Source organism: Mustelus asterias, chromosome 15 (assembly GCF_964213995.1).
Source record: "Mustelus asterias chromosome 15, sMusAst1.hap1.1, whole genome shotgun sequence".
In the NCBI taxonomy this organism is placed as follows: Eukaryota; Metazoa; Chordata; class Chondrichthyes; order Carcharhiniformes; family Triakidae; genus Mustelus; species Mustelus asterias.
In genome coordinates, this window is record NC_135815.1 from 79,948,629 (window position 1) to 79,967,577 (window position 18,949).

At 43.0% G+C, this 18,949-nt stretch overlaps 1 protein-coding gene across 3 annotated transcripts in view; it reads left to right on the plus strand.

Moving 5' to 3' along the window:
• LOC144504611 (acetyl-coenzyme A synthetase 2-like, mitochondrial) overlaps positions 1 to 18,949 on the plus strand; it is an 81,969-nt gene extending 63,020 nt beyond the window's left edge. The window contains exons 13-15 of one of the 3 annotated variants that reach the window (XM_078230227.1): positions 3,765 to 3,886; positions 5,097 to 5,213; positions 18,229 to 18,949. In XM_078230227.1, the coding sequence (XP_078086353.1) occupies positions 3,765 to 3,886; positions 5,097 to 5,213; positions 18,229 to 18,279 (290 nt within the window). In that variant the 3' untranslated portion in view covers positions 18,280 to 18,949. Of the gene's footprint in view, positions 1 to 3,764; positions 3,887 to 5,096; positions 6,757 to 18,228 lie in introns of those variants that run through there. The other 2 variants (XM_078230226.1, XM_078230228.1) reach the window with 2 other exon arrangements.

Below are 18,949 nucleotides of genomic sequence, written 5' to 3' on the forward strand. Positions count from 1 at the left end.
TTCAATCCCCGACAGTGTTCACCCCCTTCCTCACCCACCGACAGTTTTCACCCCCCCGATACTGTTCACCCCCTTCTTCACCTCCTGACAATGTTCAGCTCCCCTCACACTCCCGGCAATGTTTACCACCCCAATCATTTTCCTGACAATATTCACCCCCTTCCCTCACTCTTGAAAGTGTTCACTGCTTCCCTCATTCCTCAGAAATGTTCATCAGCCTTCACCCCATGGAAATGCCCTCTATGCCCTGACTGTGCCTACTCTTCCAACTTCAGCTGGACAGGAGCCAGTGTTTCCAGAAGGTGAGCCGAGAGAGGAGGTGTTGGCAGGGGGAGTGAACATTGTTGAGAGATAAAGGGTGGGGGGTGTGGTGAACATTGCCAGGGGTGATTGCTATGTCTGTGTGGATTTCTTCCAAGTGCCCTGGTTTCCTCCCACCATCCAAAAATGTGCAGGTTAGGTGGATAGGCCATGATCAATGTGTGCGGTTATGGGGATACGATGAGGAAGTGGGCCTAGGTAGAATGCTCTTTTTGAGGGTCAGTGCAGACTCGATGGGCTGAATGGCCTTCTTCTGAATGGATTCTACGAAGGTGAAGACTGATGGGGGCGGACGGGATAGGATGAACATCCTTTTTAACATTAACATTGTTGACATCGAGGTGAACATTGCTGGGGGCAAGGGAGGGGTTAACTGGTGAACACTACAGGCGGGGGGGGGGGGGGGGGGGAGATGAACATTGTTGGGTGTGCTGGAGTGCTTTGACAACTTCCAACTGATTTGCTTAAGAGTTATGTCAGTTTTACACCTGCTGTGAAAAGCTCCAATTGATACGTGAAAAACCAGGGTTGTGTAAACAGCCAAAGTCTCCATGGATGTGGCCACATGATCCCACTGTTGTAGGGATCATGGAGCAATCCGGGAAGGGTAAAACCAGCAAATGGAACTTTAAATTTCTTGTGTAAATATCTGGTAAATGTCGGGGCTTCCTCAGGCTCCCAATACACAACAGCCATGTAAGTTCAGTCGGAGACCCCTCCCCATATATTGGTTTTACCTATCGGATGTTGGTTCTGATTTCATAATCCTGAGAGAGCTAGTTAGCAAACTTTTTCATTTTTGCGTCTCCAAGAATTTGCAAGTTAGGAAATTAATCATGTGAAATCTGGGGTAGTGATTTTATGTTAATGTTTGACCTTCATTTACAATAAAACTAGATTTGTGGCTTATGGCTTTAAATAACATGAATAGATATGGCCCTTATCCTTCTGTTATCCAGTTAGGAAAACAGGAAATGTCTTGAAGCAGTTAGAATTACAGGGGTTTTGTTAAGAGTTGAATGCACATAACCATATTATGGACAGAAAGACGATTTTGGCTCATTGTGAAGAAAAGTGATCTTTGGTACTGAGCATGATAAAAATACCTGAACATAATGGAGGCATGGCTATCGGGAGGACCGAGGTGAACAACATGGAGGCGTGGCTATCAGGAGGAATGAGGTGAAGAACAATGCTACGCTATTCTCATTTATGTCTGTTCACAAACATTGGAGACCTGTCATTTTTGAGTTATCTTACTTCCAAGCAAGTGGCATCTTCTGCACTTCCAAAAGTCAATGACAACACCTGAATTTGTTGTGGTAAACACCCAGCATCGCAGTATTTTGCTTTTAAATTATTTGCCCTTTCTTATCACCATCTGTAGCTCCAACTAATGTTAAACACCGAAACAATATTGTTATGCTCAAAGTAGTATCTAGAAAACCAGATGATGGTTAATCATCCACGGACTATATTCATGAGGAAATATTGCTTACCTCAATTGCATCAAACTTGAACTTTTTTATGAATGGAGTAGTTGGTTTTTCCTCAAGTTATTTTATTGTACAATGCCTTGATTGACTAAAAGCCGAAGTTGTGTAGCATAATCTTGAAGTCACAATACAGACAATGCACACTGTCGGCTCTAGGCTCAGGAAGTACCTAAGATTCTTGTTGAGTTCACGAGTGTCCTTTAAGGAAGGGAACTTGTCATCTTTAATGAGTCTGACTCTAGTCCCACACCAATGTGGCTGGTCCTTAACTGCGCCCTGAAGTGTTCCAGCAAGCCACTCATTTGTATCAAAACCATTCCAAATCACAAAGATTGCAGCAATTCAAGAAGAAGGACCAAGCCCACTTTTCAAGAACGAATCAAGATAGGCAATAAAAATGCAGGCCTTACCAGCAACATCCACATCCCAAGAATGAATAAACAAGAATTACTGTGCTAAAACGCAGCTACATTCACCCAATTAAAAATAAAAAACCTGATTACACGATTCTTGACCAGGAAAGATGATTAGCAATATTTATGGGCACAGATTCTGCTGCAGGAGAGGGGGACAGTTGATGACAAACCATCACCATTTGCTGTCACTACCCCTCAAACTGACTGCAACTTCTGGATATTGGGCATGTGTAGCTATCATGGAAATTTTGAAGTTGAGTTCTGTCACAGAGTTCCACCACTCTACTACCTTCTATCAAGTTTAATTGAATTTTAACTAGGTTTTCTCAAATAGGTGGCCAGCTAGTGACCAAACGTGCTTTAAGGTCCTGAGTGTCTTATCTTGCAATGCATATCTCTGGATAGCAGAGTGGCTAGCACTGCTGCCTCTCAGGATGAGAGACCAAGCCTGGGTAAGATACTCTTTCAGAGAGTTTGGTGCAGACTTGATGGACTGAATGGGCTCCTTGTGCACTGCAGAGATTTTATGCTTATATGGAAGTAGAACCCATTCTGAAGGTCAGCCATGCTGTTTTCTGTAAAGGCTGCAGTACATGATCAATTTTTGGCACTCATCACCTACATTGAAAATGGCTTCCCAAAGAACCTGGCAATTGTCGAAACACACATGATTCAAGGGCAAGGGCATGGAGAAGACAGGGCAGCAACCACTAAAAGGTTCAGTGCTAGCCCCAGACCTGTTCAATATACATACACAAATAACCTGCCAACAACCATATGTTGTAAGTTCATCTATGCTGATGACATCTGTTGTGCTGCCCAAGCTTCGTTCTTGGCAATCGCCAAGGAGTTTCCCTCGACAGACCAAATGGTGGGCTATTCACCTTAAACTCAGCAAATGCAGAGGTTATCGCTTGACTTCAGGGATTTGCATTCATTAATTTAAATGGTGACGTGATCAATATAATTTGAGACACAGCAAAACTGGCCAGAAAATATAATTTTATAGTCATGGATGGTGTAGATTTTTAGGCTAATTTTGAAAAATAATTTCTTAATGTTTTGTCAGAGTATTTTAGCTTCTACCTTCATCAAATGTGTATGCCCCAATCTTTTATTTGTTGAATGAAAATATTTTGCAAAGTGATTTTATTTTAATGCTTTTAGTTTCTTGGTTGTATGTCTGGATTGTCTTTAGTGCGATTGGCTCCTTGGACAGCTGGGAAACCCCCAGTAACGAACACTGGAATCAGTTGAAGTCTTATCGCACAATGACAGACATGAATTTTACATCAGAGAGATCTCTTGATCGATCACTGAGGCATACTTAGTGCTCAGAGGCAAGCGCCTTTGCTTCACTGCTGACCACACGCTCTGAGATGTAATTGTTTGATGGTTGAGCCAATATACCTTCTGAGTTGTTGATGTTGATGATGAGTTGTTTCAGTTAAATGGAAGTCTTCTGCCAGGATGCAAACTCATTTACTCTGGCATTTCCTGATTTTTAACAAAAAGTTATGTTTTGTTTCAGCTGCTTTTGCCTTTGTTGTTTTGAAAGATAATTGCACTGTTCCTGAACTGGTCATTGTTAAAGATCTCAAATCAACTGTTGCATCTAAGATAGCAAAATATGCTATTCCTGATCACATCCTGGTGAGTAGCTCCCCTTGTTCCTCCAAGTTTACTAGCTAAGAGTCAATGAAAGGCAACTAACTATATGTATTGACTGGCGTGTTGAAGCAAGGTAAAGATCGGGATCTAGTGGCCACACAGGGCAGGGCGAAAATCCTGTAATGATTACTGTTTTTAATCAATAATTATTAAATTAACATATACTTATCAGCCATGACACCTTCACGTCTGCCCATGCTTTATCCTCCCACCCAGTCAGCATGACGCCACGCTGGTGCAAATCACTACTGGTTTTCAAAAACCAAAACCAGCCACGGTGACCACGCTGTGGGCGTGGAGGCAAATATAGCCCCCGGTGATGAGGGACAAATATTTCTACTCCCCCTGCTCTTTTTCCATAGTCCTGCAATTTTCTCTTTTTCAGGCATATAACCGATATAACCGATTCCCTTTAGAAAGTTATTAATCTAATATATCCCCCGATGATGAGGGACATTGCCAAGCTCTGTCCCCTGGCACTGCCCCCTGCCCCAACCCTCACTGCTCCTTGTGCACCCAGAGGTGATAAGAGGCACAGGGACAAGAAAGTCAACTATGGGCCTTCCCACCTAGAACCTAATTCTGATGGCGGCAGGAAGGCAGTGGAATTCTGATACGCCACTACCCTACTTAATTACATTCCTTCCCACCAGTTCACCGCCAGTGAGAGCTGAAGACTGCTGTGGATTTCTGACACCTTTGGAACCTCACTGCCATGATTCAATGGAATCAGCCTAGAAAATCTTGCCCTAAAAGGGGAAGTGTGGAGTAATTTCTTTACACCATGAGTTGTTGCAATCTCGCATCCACTAGATGAAAAGGAAGCAGATTAAATAGTAACTTTCTAAAGGGAATCGGTTATATACCTGAAAAGGAGAAAATTGTAGGACTATGGAAAAAGAGCAGGGAGGAGTAGAACTATTTGGATACCTCCTTCCAGGTGAATGGCCTCCTTTTAGTTGTATGATTATATGAAACAGGATTGCAGCAGAAATAGAAAGCACTTCAGTTTCCAAATAACAATACATCAGGTACAGGTAACTTAACATCTGTCTGTATCTGGAATGCCTGCCAATGTTACACTGTCACACGCACCGAGTCAGAACAAGCAATTATGGCCACCAATGCCAGTCCCCTTCCCCTGCTTCTTGTATATTTATGGGCTGTGTCTAATTGTTGTTTCCAATTTCAGGTTGTGAAGCGACTTCCCAAAACACGATCTGGGAAAATCTTGAGACGAGTGCTGAAGAAAATAGCTACCAATGAAACTTCTAATCTGGGTGACCTCAGCACACTAGATGACCCTCAGGTTATTGCAGAGATCATTATAGCCTACAAAAAGTATAAAAAAGACCACACGACCAGCCAATAGCCAATATCAGGATTCTTTAAATCATAAAACAGCTCATAATTTGACACACGCCAATTGGTTGCACACTATTGTCACATATTGTGCCTGTATTGCACTTACAAACTAATAATGCTAACTTTGATTAATGGTATTTTTGAATTTATCTCAAATGCAGAATTGACTTCTTCCCATCCCAATTGTTCCCCTGACTCTTCTCCCAGAGACACACAATGTCTGGTCCCTGATTCTGGTTGTCAGCGTTCAGGCCGTTTCCACAGTTGAGTTGGGGAATCAGCCAAGCCTATTCCTTATTCTGAACTGGATGTCTGCATTCGCACATTCCAGCAGATGTTATTCACTAGAAATTGATTCAGAAACCTGGTGGATTTCTTTGTTTTTTAAAATTCCCATATTGAGTCTACTTACGAGAACTATGCCATTTCCCTGGCAGAGGGCGGATAAGGACATGGGATTTTCCTAGTCTTGTCTACTTTCATGCTAGATATTGCATTTAGTACCTAAGATGGAAATCTTCTGATCCTGCCAGCTGCGGTTATTGTCATGGGTGGGACAGAGAATTCGATGGACAAGCAAAATGTCTGTTGAGGGCATGACCGGAAAATCCAGCCCTCAGCTTTTAAAAAACACTTGAATTCTGTTTAATTCAAAGAAACCCTGTGAATAAACTTCTGATTGCCTTTTAAAAAAACAACTTGTACAAGACCTTAGATATATATAGAACAATAGCAAAGATTTGCTCCCCATACTGTCTTTCAGGCTTGCAGTTTTCTCCTTAGTATGGGCTGGCAAGTGCAGAAGTGGTCAATCCTAACTAATATTCATGATCATTGTATATCAGCTGGTTTTGGTTAAACAGGTATCTTGATCATACTGCACCCAGAACTCTGCTGCCTGTGTCATAATTCACAGCAAGTCCCATTCCCTTATCATTCCTGTGTTCACTGACCTACATTGGATCCTTATCTTAAGCAACACCCTGATTTTAAAATTCTCATCTTTGTTTTCAAATCCCTCCCCTCCCTGCACTATTGCTGGATCAAAATCCTGGAATTCCCTCCTTAACTGCACTATGGATGTATCTACACATTTACTGCACCAGTTCAAGAAGGCAGTTCACCACCATCTTCTCAAGGGCAATTAGGGATGGGCAATAAATGCTGGCCTTGCCAGTGATGCCCACATCCCATAAATCTCCTGCAGTCTCATAACCCTCCAAGAAATGTGTGTTGCTCTAATTCTGGCCTTTGTGCATTCTCAATTATAATTGCCCCACCATTGGTGACTGTATCTTTAGTTGCCTGGTCCCAAGCTCTGAAATACTTTTCCTACAGCTCTTCATCTCTCTACCTTTCTTTTCTCCTTTAAGATACTCTTCAAAACAACTTTTAGTCATCTGTCCTAATATTTGCTTATGTGATTTATTTTCTTGTGCTACTGTGAAGTGCCATGGGATGTTTCATTATGTTAAAGGTGCTAAATTAATAGAAGTTGTTGCTGTTAATGTGTGGAGGACTGACCTGTTCCCTTTAGAGCTACAAGCCAGTCTGGATTGTTCTTTAGTATCCGAGAATGAAAGATTAACCCCTCAGTCACTCCTATGAGCAACCCACGATATAAATCATTTGGGCATTTTCTTGCCTCATTTCTCTCCCTCCAGACACTCAAACAGCAGAATTACAGCACACTCAGAATACAATACAGAATAGGTACCTGCAAATGCAGGAGAGAAAGAGAACAAGCTTGGACGAAGCTGGGTGTCTAGCCACCATTATGGGCCGATTGTTATGAGAATTGATGTGTCACGGGGGGAGTTTGCTTAAAGGGGCATTGGGGAAGGGGAAATTTCTACGGGGGAATTCTTTGACTTGTCCTGCCACATCTGTAGCATATGTTATCACCCCCCCGCCCCAACCGCCACAACCATTGATGCCATGAACTCTCTTCCAGTTATTCAAACACTGGCAGGGATTTTTTGGAGGTGTCGGGGGTCCCACCACCGGAATTGAAATCTTGCTTTGCTGGGGGTGGGAACCATGGGGTTGCATTTTTTGGGAAGCAGCCAATTAAGTGGCTGCTGCCAGGTTCAGTTGAAGAGAGCAGTCTGCTCTTGAGAGCTGCCAGCCCAATAAGAGGGCTGAGCAGTTCAACAGCCTCAGCATAACCACTGGGAGTAGTAGCCATTGCTGGGGCTACACCCTAGGGTGATGGCAAATCACCTAGCACCCTCAATATAAGGTAAGTGGGGCCTGGGTGCTGGGTCCAGTTAGGGAGGCTCTAGCTGGGGATTGGGCAGAATGATCCCTGATAGGAAAAGCTGCCATTGCTGCTGTCAGAAGTTTTCATGGGCCAATTAGTGCTTCAAAAGAGTTCTCCTTGCTCAAGAGCTTGTTGGGAAGCTTTTAGGGCCTACCTATAAGCCTCTTTAAATAGTGGAGGGCCTCCTTGCTGCTGATAAAATGCTAGTGGAGGTAGTCTGAGGCCTTTCATTGGCTATTTTACATGGTTCAATTAGGCTCCAGGCAGGTGCTGGGGCTTATTTCTAAAGGTATAGAATTTAAAAGCAGAGAGATTATGTTAAATATATTCTCTTGGTTAGACCAAGACTGTAGTTAGTTGGTTTTTTATTAATCCCGTGGGACATAGGTGTCGCTGGCTGGCCAGCATTTATTGCCCATCCATAGTTGTGTTGGAGGGCAGTTGAGAGTCAACCACATTGCTGTGGCTCTGGAGTCACATGTAGGCCAGACCAGGTAAGGATGGCAGATTTCCTTCCCTAAAGGACATTAGTGAACCAGATGGGTTTTCTGACAATCGGCAATGGTTTCGTGGTCACCTGTAGATTCTTAATTCCAGATTTTTTTTAATTGAATTTAAATTCTACCACCTGCCATGGCAGCTGAGTTTCTCAATTATTAGTCTAGTGATAATACCACTAGGCCATTGCCTCCCCCAAGGTAGTACTTGAATATTGCAAAATAAATGGTTTTGACGGCATGTCTCATTTTTAAGCAATACTTATATTACTGTAACATATGATAAAACCCTATAACTTCTGTCACCTTAAAAGCCTTATTTCTGCCTGCACAATCTGTGCACATGCACAAAGAAGATGAAGATGTCACCAAGACTGGAACCAGCTATATCAGTGCCATAATACAATGAAGAAACATATGGTGCAATCAAACTAGGAGAAGTCACATTGTCCCAAAAAAACCCAAAGGGAATCGCGCCAAATTAATCAGGAGGTTATTCACTGTTCGAAGGCCTCCAGTGTGTCAGCATTGACTATTGTCTGTGCCCTCTTCAATACCACCCAGGCATTTGCTCAAGTGACAGCTCTGGGATGAACTATAGAAAGAAGAGGGATTTGACTGCTTGCATGTTGCTCATGTCTCAGAGGAGAGATATAATACATTTGTGTTTTGCTGGTGCACTTGCTTCCAAGAGTCTTTCTTTCATTACTTGGGTGGCACAGTGGTTAGGACTGCTCTCTCACAGCGCCAGGGACCTGGGTTCAATTCCGGCCTCAGGTCACTGTGTGGAGTTTGCACATTCTCCCCATGTCTGCGTGGGTTTCCTCCAGGTGGTCCGGTTTCCTCCCACAGTCCAAAGATGTGCGGGTTAGGTTGATTGGCCATGTGTCAGGGGATTAGCAGGGTAAATACGTGGGGTTATGGGAATAGGGCCTGGGTGGGATTATGGTTGGTTCCGGCTCAATGGGCTGAATGACCTCCTTCTGTACTGTAGGGATTTTAAGAGTGTGGAAATAAGAGGATGTATGGGATGAGCTCCCCTGGTGTTGTGTCAATAGATGTGGTCTTCCTAATTAAAAGGCATTGGAGAAGATGCAATTTACAGGAATGATATAAGAACTGAGAGGCTACAAAAATCAGGAAAAGGCGAAGAGGTGACTGTATTAAGGTCTGTAAAAGTGTGAAGAGTTTTAACAGAGCGTGCCTAGAGAAGATGTACCCCATGTGGGGATCCAAAACTAGGGGCCATGAATAAGACCATCATTAATAAATCAAATATGGAAGAAGCTTCTTTACGCAAAGAGTAGTGAAGTTGTGGAACTCATTATCATATGGAATGGTTGAGATGATTCACAGGAAGGTACTTAAGGTCAAGTTTCTGATTGGCAGGGTGTGTTGAGTGGAATCCTGCAAGGATCTGTGCTGGGGCCTCAACTTTATATAGTTTATATCAATGACTTAGATGAGGGAAATAGGTAGGAAAGTATGTTGTGAAGCGGACATAAGGAGGTTGCAGATGGATATAGATAGGTTGAATGAGTTGGCAAAGATCTGGCAGATGGAGTATAAAGTGGAAAAATATGAAGTTGTTCACTTTGGCAAGGAGAATAGAAGAACAGAATATTACTTAAACAACTTAACCGGAGAATGACTACAGAATTCTGAGATGCAGAAGGATCTAGGTGTTCTCGCGCATGAATCACAAAACGTTGGTATGCAGGTGCAACTAGGCTAATGGAATCCTTTACAAGAGGAATTGAACATTTTTTTATTCACGGGTCACGGGCTCAAGGTGAGAGGGGCGAAGTATAACTCAGATATTAGAGGGATGTTTTTTACACAGAGGGTGGTGGGGGCCTGGAATGCGCTGCCAAGTAGGGTGGTGGAGGCAGACACGCTGACATCGTTTAAGACTTACCTGGATAGTCACATGAGCAGCCTGGGAATGGAGGGATACAAACGATTGGTCTAGTTGGACCAAGGAGCGGCACAGGCTTGGAGGGCCGAAGGGCCTGTTTCCTGTGCTGTACTGTTCTTTGTTGGGATATGGTCATTGCTGATTGGCCAGCATTTATTGCCCGTCCCTAGCTGCCCTTGAGAAGGTGATGGTGAGCTGCCTTCCTGAATCGCTGCAGTCCATGTGCTGTGGGTTGACCCACATAAAAGTAAGGATCTTATGCTTCAGTTATACAGGGCATTGATGAGACTGTTTCTTGAATACTGTGTGTAGTTTTGCTCTCTTTATTTAAGGAAGGATGTAAATGCATTGGAGGTGGTTTAGATGTAGTGTACTAGATTGATAACTGAATGAGTGAGCTGTCCTATGAGGAAAGGTTGCACAGACTGTGCTTGTTTCCACTGAAGTTTAGAAGGGTGAGGTATGAATTGGTTGAGGTTTATAAGATCCTAAATGGTCTTGACAAGGTGGATGTGGAAAGGATGTTTCCTCTTGTGGGTGAGTCCAGAAGTAGGGGGGCACTATTTTAATACCAGGGGTTGCCCTTTAGGACTGAGTTGAGAAGAAATCTTTTCTCTCAGTGGGTTGTGTGACCTTGGAACTGGCTGCCTCAGAAGGCGAGTCATCGAATACTTCTAAGGTAGAGCTAGAAAGATTCTTATTAGGCAAGGGAAGCAAAGGTTATAGGGAGTAGATAGGAATGTGGAAATCAGAACATAAACAGATCAGCCATGATCTTTTTGAATGGTAGAGTAAGCTTGAGGGACCGAATGGCCTACTTCTGCTCTTGTTTCGTATGTTCTTATATAAGGGAGAAAGAAATAGAATGATATGCTGATAAGATGAGATGAAGTCAGTCGGAAGAAGCTTGTTTGGTGTATGAGCACGGAGCAGAGACCACATGGCTTGTTCCTGCGCTGTAAATTTTAAATAATTCCTGTTATTCCACACCAGCTCAAAACACTGAGGCAGCCAATATAGGAAGGAAAATCAAAATGTAAATCTTAATGTGAGGAACCCACAGTTTACTAAGCTTAGGCTGAAAATTTTCAACTGTTTACCAGTTTAGTTTGTTCCTTTATGTTTCTATATCTTTTACATACACTTGGTCGGGTGATAGCTATCAGTGCGGGCACATGATGCATGTTTACTTGGCCTGGCTAGAATTCAACTACAGTCAGCAAAATCTCTCAACACATGACAGTAAGTAAGCATTTCTTTTTTTAAAGAAAGTGAATTTCCTGTCAGTTGATAGCACCACTGAGCTTATTGCATATGATTAGGACAGGGTGGTGCAGTGGTTTAGTGCACTATCTTCAAATTCAGCTTAGGCCGATGGTGGGAAGGACACTCATTGTTTTTGACAGATGTAATATTATGTTTCTTCTTTCACTTGCCTACTTTTCGGTTCCCAGAGTCCATTGGACTAAGTTGCTTCTTTTCAGTATTTGTTGCTGTGTTGTCTTGAAAACCCGTGGGGAAGACAGAAACACAAAATCTTCTTCCGTATTTGAAATGAGACGTTTGAAACGTTTTAGATCATTTTTGGACAGTTTACTGGGAAAAATTGTTAATGGGTAAAATGAGAGAAGATTAGTGGGAGATGTTCAAAAATGAATCTTATGTGATATAGAACTGGTTTACACCCGTAAAGTGCAAGAGCTCTAATTGCCAAAAATAAACAATCCTGGACGACAGAAGAGATAAGAAACAACAAAAAACTGAAGAAAAAGCATACAGAAATGCAAATAAAAACCATGAATCCTGACAGTAAAAGCAGTAAAAAGAGACTATGAAAAGAAACGTGCAGAGAATATCAAAATCAACACTAGAAATATGTAAAACAAAGTGGTCAGGAGCAATTTGGGCTACTTGAAAACTGATATTTTCAATTAACATGAGGAAATGTGGCTATGTTGAATAATTACTTTGCATCGTATTTAGAGTAGAGGAAGAGGTTAGCATGCCAACTATGGCAAGGAAGCTAAAATTGAATCGGAGATCTACCAGAATTAAGTAAAATATCTCGTGAGAAAATTAATGGCACTAAAGATGGCATAAATTTCCAGGATCAGGTGAATTCCATCCCAGGGTTTTAAAGGAAGGAGATACAAACATTACAAATGCCCTCACAAAAATCACTCGAAAGTTCTCACAATTTGGGAACCTTTCCTCTGAATTGGAAAGTTGCACATGCCACTTTGTTATTTTAAAGAGATGAAAGAAGGAAACTTAGGAATTTTAGACCAGTTATCTTAACATCTATTGTCAAGAAATTACTAGAATCTATAATTAAGTATTGGATGACTGAACACCTTGAAAATGTTCAGGTGTTTAGAGAGAACCAACATGAATTTGTAAGGAGAGGATCATGTCTGATTAATTTGTTGTTTGAAGAGGTGACTGAAGTGGTAGACAGGGAAATGACTATGCATGTTAAATATATGGGATTGCAGAGGGCATTTGATAAAAGTCCTTCATAAAGGACTGTTATCTAAATTTGAAGCCCATGAAACTGAAGGAAGATTACTGATTTGCTGAGGAAATTGGCAAATGGCAGAAGACAAGAGTTCTCTAATTGGCAGGATATGTATCATCTTGTTCAGGAGGGATTTGTGTTGGGGACTCAATAAACCAGCATATTTATTAATAACTTAATTGGTGGGATAGAAAGCCAGATATCCAAATTTGCTAATTACACATAGATAGGCATTGTAAGCAGTGTAGATGGAAGCATCAAATTACAATGAGATATTAATAGATTAAGTGAATAGGCAAAACTGTGGCAAATGGATTTCAAACTAGGCAAAGTTGAGTTCATCTACTTTGGACCTAAAAGAGATGGAACACAAAGTACTTTCTACATTGAGAAGCTAGAGACAGTGGAGGTCCAAAGAGATTTGGGTGTCCAGGGACGTAGAACATTAAGATTTTCTGAAAATAATCAAAAAGGCTAATGAAATGCTGGCCGTTATATTGAAACTAGATTTGATTTGATTTATTATTGTCACATGTATTAGTATACTGTGAAAAGTATTGTTTCTTGCATACTATACAAACAAAGCATACTGTTCATAGAGAAAGAAAGGAGAGAGTGCAGAATGTAGTGTTACAGTCATAGCTAGGGTGTAGAGAAAGATCAACTTAATGTGAGGTAAGTCCATTCAAAAGTCTGATGGCAGCACGGAAGAAGCTGTTCTTGAGTCTGTTGGTCTGTGTCCTCAGACTTTTGTACCTTTTTCCTGACGAAAGAAGGTGGAAGAGAGTATGTCTGGGGTGCGTGGTGTCCTTAATTATGCTGGCTGCTTTTCCGAGGCAGCGGAAAGTGTAGACAATGTCAATGGATGGGAGGCTGGTTTGATTGATGGACTGGGCTTCGTTCAACACTCTTTGTAGTTTCTTGTGGTCTTGGACAGAGCAGAAGCCATTTCAAGCTGTGATATAACCAGAAAGAATGCTTTCTATGGTGCATCTGTAAAAGTTGGTGAGAGCTGTAGCCGACATGCCAAATTTCCTTCGTCTATTGAGAAAGTAGAGGCATTGGTGGGCTTTCTTAACTATAGCGTCGGCATGGAGGGACCAGGACAGGTTGTTGGTGATTTGGACACCTAAAAACTTGAAGCTCTCAACCATTTCTATTTTGCCCCATTTGTTGACAGAGGGGAATTTTTAGATTTCCAGAAGGCATTCGATAACGTGCCTCACAAAAGGTTGCTGCAGAAGATTGGGGTACACGGAGTTGGGGGTAAGGTGTAGGTGTGGATTGGGGATAGGCTATCTAACAGGAAGCAGAGAGTTGGAATAAATGGGTGCTTTTCTGGTTGGCAGTTGGTGACCAGTGGCATGCCGCAGGGATCGGTGCTGGGGCCTCAACTGTCTACCATTTACATTGATGATCTGGAGGAGGGGACTGAGTGTAGGGTATCAAAGTTTGCTGATGACATGAAGATGAGTGGGAAAGCGAAATGCGTGGAGGACGCGGAAAGTCTGCAGAGAGATTTGGATAGGCTGAGCGAGTGGGCGAGGATCTGGCAGATGAAACATAATGTTGGCAAATGTGAGGTTATCCACTTTGGAAGAAATAATAGTAAATTGGAATATTATTTAAATGGAGAAAAATTACATCATGCTACTGTGCAGAGGGACCTGGGGGTCCTTGTGCACGAATCGCAAAAACTCAGTCTGCAGGTGCAGCAGGTGATCAAAAAGGCAAATGGAATGTTGGCCTTTATCGCGAGGGGGATAGAATATAAATGCAGGGAGGTCTTGCTGCAACTATACAAGGCACTGGTGAGGCCGCAACTGGAGTACTGGGTGCAGTTTTGGTCCCCTTATTTGCGAAAGGATATACGGGCCTTGGAGGGAGTGCAGAGAAGGTTCACCAGGTTGATACCGGAGATGAGGGGTGTAGCTTATGAGGAGAGATTGAACAGATTGGGTCTGTACTCGTTGGAGTTTAGAAGGCTGAGGGGTGATCTTATAGAGACATATAAGATAATGAAGGGGCTGGATAGGGTAGAGGTAGAGAGATTCTTTCCACTTAGAAGGGAAACCAGAACTAGAGGCGACAGCCTTAAAATAAGGGGGGCCAGTTCAGAACAGAGTTGAGGGAGAACTTCTTCTCTCAGAGGGTAGTGAATCTCTGGAATTCTCTGCCCATTGAAGTGGTGGAGGCTACCTCGTTGAATATGTTTAAATCACGGGTAGATAGATTTCTGATCGATAAGGGAATTAAGGGATATGGGGAACAGGCGGGTAAGTGGAACTGATTCGCTTCAGATCAGCCATGATCTTGTTGAATGGTGGGGCAGGCTCGAGGGGCTAGATGGCCTACTCCTGCTCCTATTTCTTATGTTCTTATGTAGACAGGGGCATATCCTCCACTATGCTTCCTGAAGTCGTTTTGTTGACATTGAGGGAGAGATTATAATAGTAGAATACAAAGGGGTAGAAATTATGCTATACCCCTGATTAGAATACACCTGGAGTACTGTGAGCAGTTCTGGATACCACACCTCAGGAAGGATAAACTGATATTGGAGAGAATGCAGCGTAGATTTACCAGAAAATGATACCTGGACTCCAAGTGTCAAGGAGAGGTTACATAAATTTGAGCTGTATTCCTCAGAACTTAGAAGATGAAGAGGTGATTTGATTGAAGTTTAAGTTATTAAGGGGAACAGACATGATACATAGGGAGAAACTATTTCTGCTAGTTGAGAAGTCTAGGATTGGGGCACAGTCTAAAAATTAGAGCCAAGTCCTTTTGGGAGTGGAAGTAAGAAGGCTGCATCTATTGACACTTCAACACAAGGGGGAGCACTTCCCACACATCCTGTTATTTCCAACTTTTGCAAGCAAACACAAATGCATTGTATTTCCTTGCAATCAAGTGAGAGCATTTTGCAGGCAGTCACATCGGTCCTCTGATTCTAGAGTTCACCTCCAGAGTTTCCACTCCAATAAATACCTGGGTGGCCTGGGAGAGGACACACAATGCCCGCTGCTATGAGAGAGGATGACCAGATATCCTGGTTTTGTCAGAACAGTCTGGGTTTTCACGAAGCATTCCGGTGTCCCAACAGTTTTCCTCAGGTTGCTCAAATGTCTGGGTTTTCAGCTCCCCTGAATCCCTCCCCATTTTTGCTCAATGATGCTCAAATAAGGTTCTGCAAGGGCTGTTCAGCTCCTGACAACTTTCCAGCCTTCGTTCAAACAGTGTCAAAAGAGCTGAACTCCAAAGGTGAGGTGAAAGTGACTGCCCCTGATAGCAAGGCAGCATTTGACTAAGGGTGACATCAAGCAGCCCTAGCAAAACTGGCTGGAAATCAAGGGAAAACTCTCCGTTGGTTGGAGTGATACCTACCACAAAGCAAGTTGGTTGTGGTTTTTGGAGGTCAATTATCATGGTTCCCAGACATCACTGCAGAAGTTCCTCAGGGTAGTGTTCTAAGCCCAATCATCTTCAGCTGCTTTATCAATGACCTTTCCTCCCTCATAAGGATAAGGTCAGAAGTGGGGATGTTCATTAATGATTAGGAGTGGTGAAGTGGTACTGCCACTAGACTTGTAATCCAGAGACCCAGGGTAATGCTCTGGAGATCCAGGTTTGAATCCGACCTATTAAAAACCTGGAATTAAAAGACCTTTACTGACCATGAAAACCATTGTCGATTGTCATAAAAACTTAGCTGGTTCACTAATGCCCTTTAGGGAAGGAAATCTGCCAACCTTATCTGGCCTGGCCTACATATGACTCCAGGTTCACAGCAATGTGGTTGACTTTCAAATGCCCTCTGAAGTTATCTAGCAAGCAAATTCAAGGGCAAATAGGGATTGGCAATAAATGCTGGCACAGCCAATGACACTCAAAGAATGAATAGATAGATGGGTGCACAATGTTCAGCACCATTCGTGACTGCTCAGACACTGAAGCAGTCCATAGCCATATGCAGCAAGGCATTTAATGATAAATAAAATTTGCACCATACACATGCCAGGAAATGACCATCTCCAATAAGAGAGAATCTCTAACTATTTCCCCTTGGCATTCAATAGCATTACCCTCGCTGAATCCCACTATCAACATCCTGGGCATCACCATTAAACCAGAAACTGAACTGGACCTGCAACATAAGTGGTGTGGCTACAAAAGCAGTTAAGAGGCTGGGAATTCTGCAGTTAGTTAACTCACCTCCTGACTCCCCAAAGCTTATCTACCATCTAGAAAGCATGTCAGGAGTGTGATGAAATATTTTCCACTTGCCTGGATGAGTGCAGCTCCAACAACATCCAAGAAACTCAACACCACCCTGGACAAAGCAGTCCACTTGGTTCGCACCTCATCCACTACCTTAAACATTAATTCCCTCCATGACCAATGCACAGTGACAGGAGTGTGTACCATCTATAAGATGAATTGCATGAACTCACCAAAGCTCCTTAGCACCTTCCAAACTCACGACCACTATCATTTAGGACAAGGGCAGCAGATTCATGGAAACACCACCATTTGCAAGTTCGCCTCCAAGCCATACACTATCCTGACTTGGAACTATATCACTGTCCCTCCATTGTTGCTGAGTCAAAATCCTGGAACTCCCTTGTTAGCAGCACTATGGGCATATCTGCACCACATAGACTCCAATGGTCCAATGCTCCTTCTCAAGAGCAATTAAAGATGAGTAATGAATGCTGGCTGAGCCAGTGATGCCCACATTCTGTGAATGAAGGAAGAAACATATCAAACCTGCGTTCCATTTCTTATCCATCAGTAACATAGCCAGGACAGTTGAACATAACTTTTTTTTCTAAGAACAGATTCTTTTGAATTGTAAGTTCTAAAAAGGCCAGACTGACATAAAAAAATTGACAAATCAGCAGACAGCTAGACAGACATTGGGTCAAATGCACAAACACTGGCACCATGAGCCAGGACCAGTCAGTGGAGAAAGAGAACAGGTGGCCACCGCTCAAGAGGAGAGCCTTACCATCTTCTGTTGGAGCATGTTGGAGCTGGCAGAGAACAGCAACCAGTGAGTGAGTAAGCGCCAGTGAGGAGCGGCATCAACCAGTTCTGGACACCGAGGCTGCGGTAAAGGGCCGGATAGGGCTGCACCACCCTTCACTGATCCCCCACCAACCCCCTCACTTTAAATGCAATTACATTACTACTAATCTCACGATATACAGACCCCACGGTCTCCTGCCACCCTAATGCTGGAGGCCTTTGGATAGTGAATTAGGAAACACTTCTACACACAAAAGGTGTTAGAAATTTGGAAGTGTCTTCCACAAATGGCAATTGATGCAAACTCAACCATTAATAAATCTGAGATTGGTAGGATGTTGTTAATCATGGGTATTAAGGGATATGCGATAAAGACAGATATGTGGACATAAGTCGCAAATCAACAATGAGCTCATTGAATGGTGGAACAAGCTTGCGAAGCTAAATGGTCTATTCCTGTTCATATGTCCTTCCTAGAGCACTGCAGAGAAAGTTTTACTTTAAATCCAATCTGTGGGTCAAATTTTATGCTTTTTGGGCAAGCCCGTGTCCGATCCTGAATTGCATGTAATTGCTCAAGATGACGTTCAGCGGCATCCCAACATCATCGCGCACTAGTGCAATATTTTGGTCAGTGGGCATGAGTGAGAATCAGTAGGATTTAAACTCCAATTGACCTGGATTTTACATTGCATGCGTGATTTTACATTGGATTTTACATTGCCTACACAGATAACATGGGCTGGTGGCCAGTCCGTTTTGTCATCCAAGAGCAGGATATGAGGAGGCAGGAGCAAAGGCAAAGAGGATGGTCCTGCAGAAGATGTCACTATCCAGCTGCCATTACAGGCAGGCATGACAAGAGGTCCAGTGTCTCGGGGGCTCAAGCTTTCAAGCGAAGCTGTCACGTCCATTTGCCATGATGATTGGGCCAGAGATATCCTCCTACTGTGTGGGTGGACAGCCAATGCCTATGGCTCTCAAGATCAGTGTAGCCCTTAACCTTTATAGCTCTGGATCTTTCCAGGGGTCTGTGGGTGATCTTTGTAGAGTCTCTCAGTCAGTTGTGCATTTCCATGTCAAGCTGGTGGCTGATACTCTGTTCAAGTGGGTTAGCACAATTATCCATATCAGAGTGAACCAAGCCAGCTAGGCTGAGTGGGCCAGAAGCTTTGTGGCAATTGTAGGGTCTCCCACATCCAGAGTGAAATTGATTGCCCTCATGTGGCCATCAAGGTGCCAGCCAACTACCATTGGAACCGTCATTGGACTCTGGACTCTGCCAATCACGTGAACAGATGTCCACATCAGTGGTGCTTTTTCTTTAGGTTGTTCATGGCTGTTAAAAATTCCTCTTTTCTATCTTCATAGTGTATACTTCTGTGTGTGTATGAAGTTGCAACCATTCCCCACGTTTGAATATGTGAATAAACTTTACTTCTGATTTCACCCG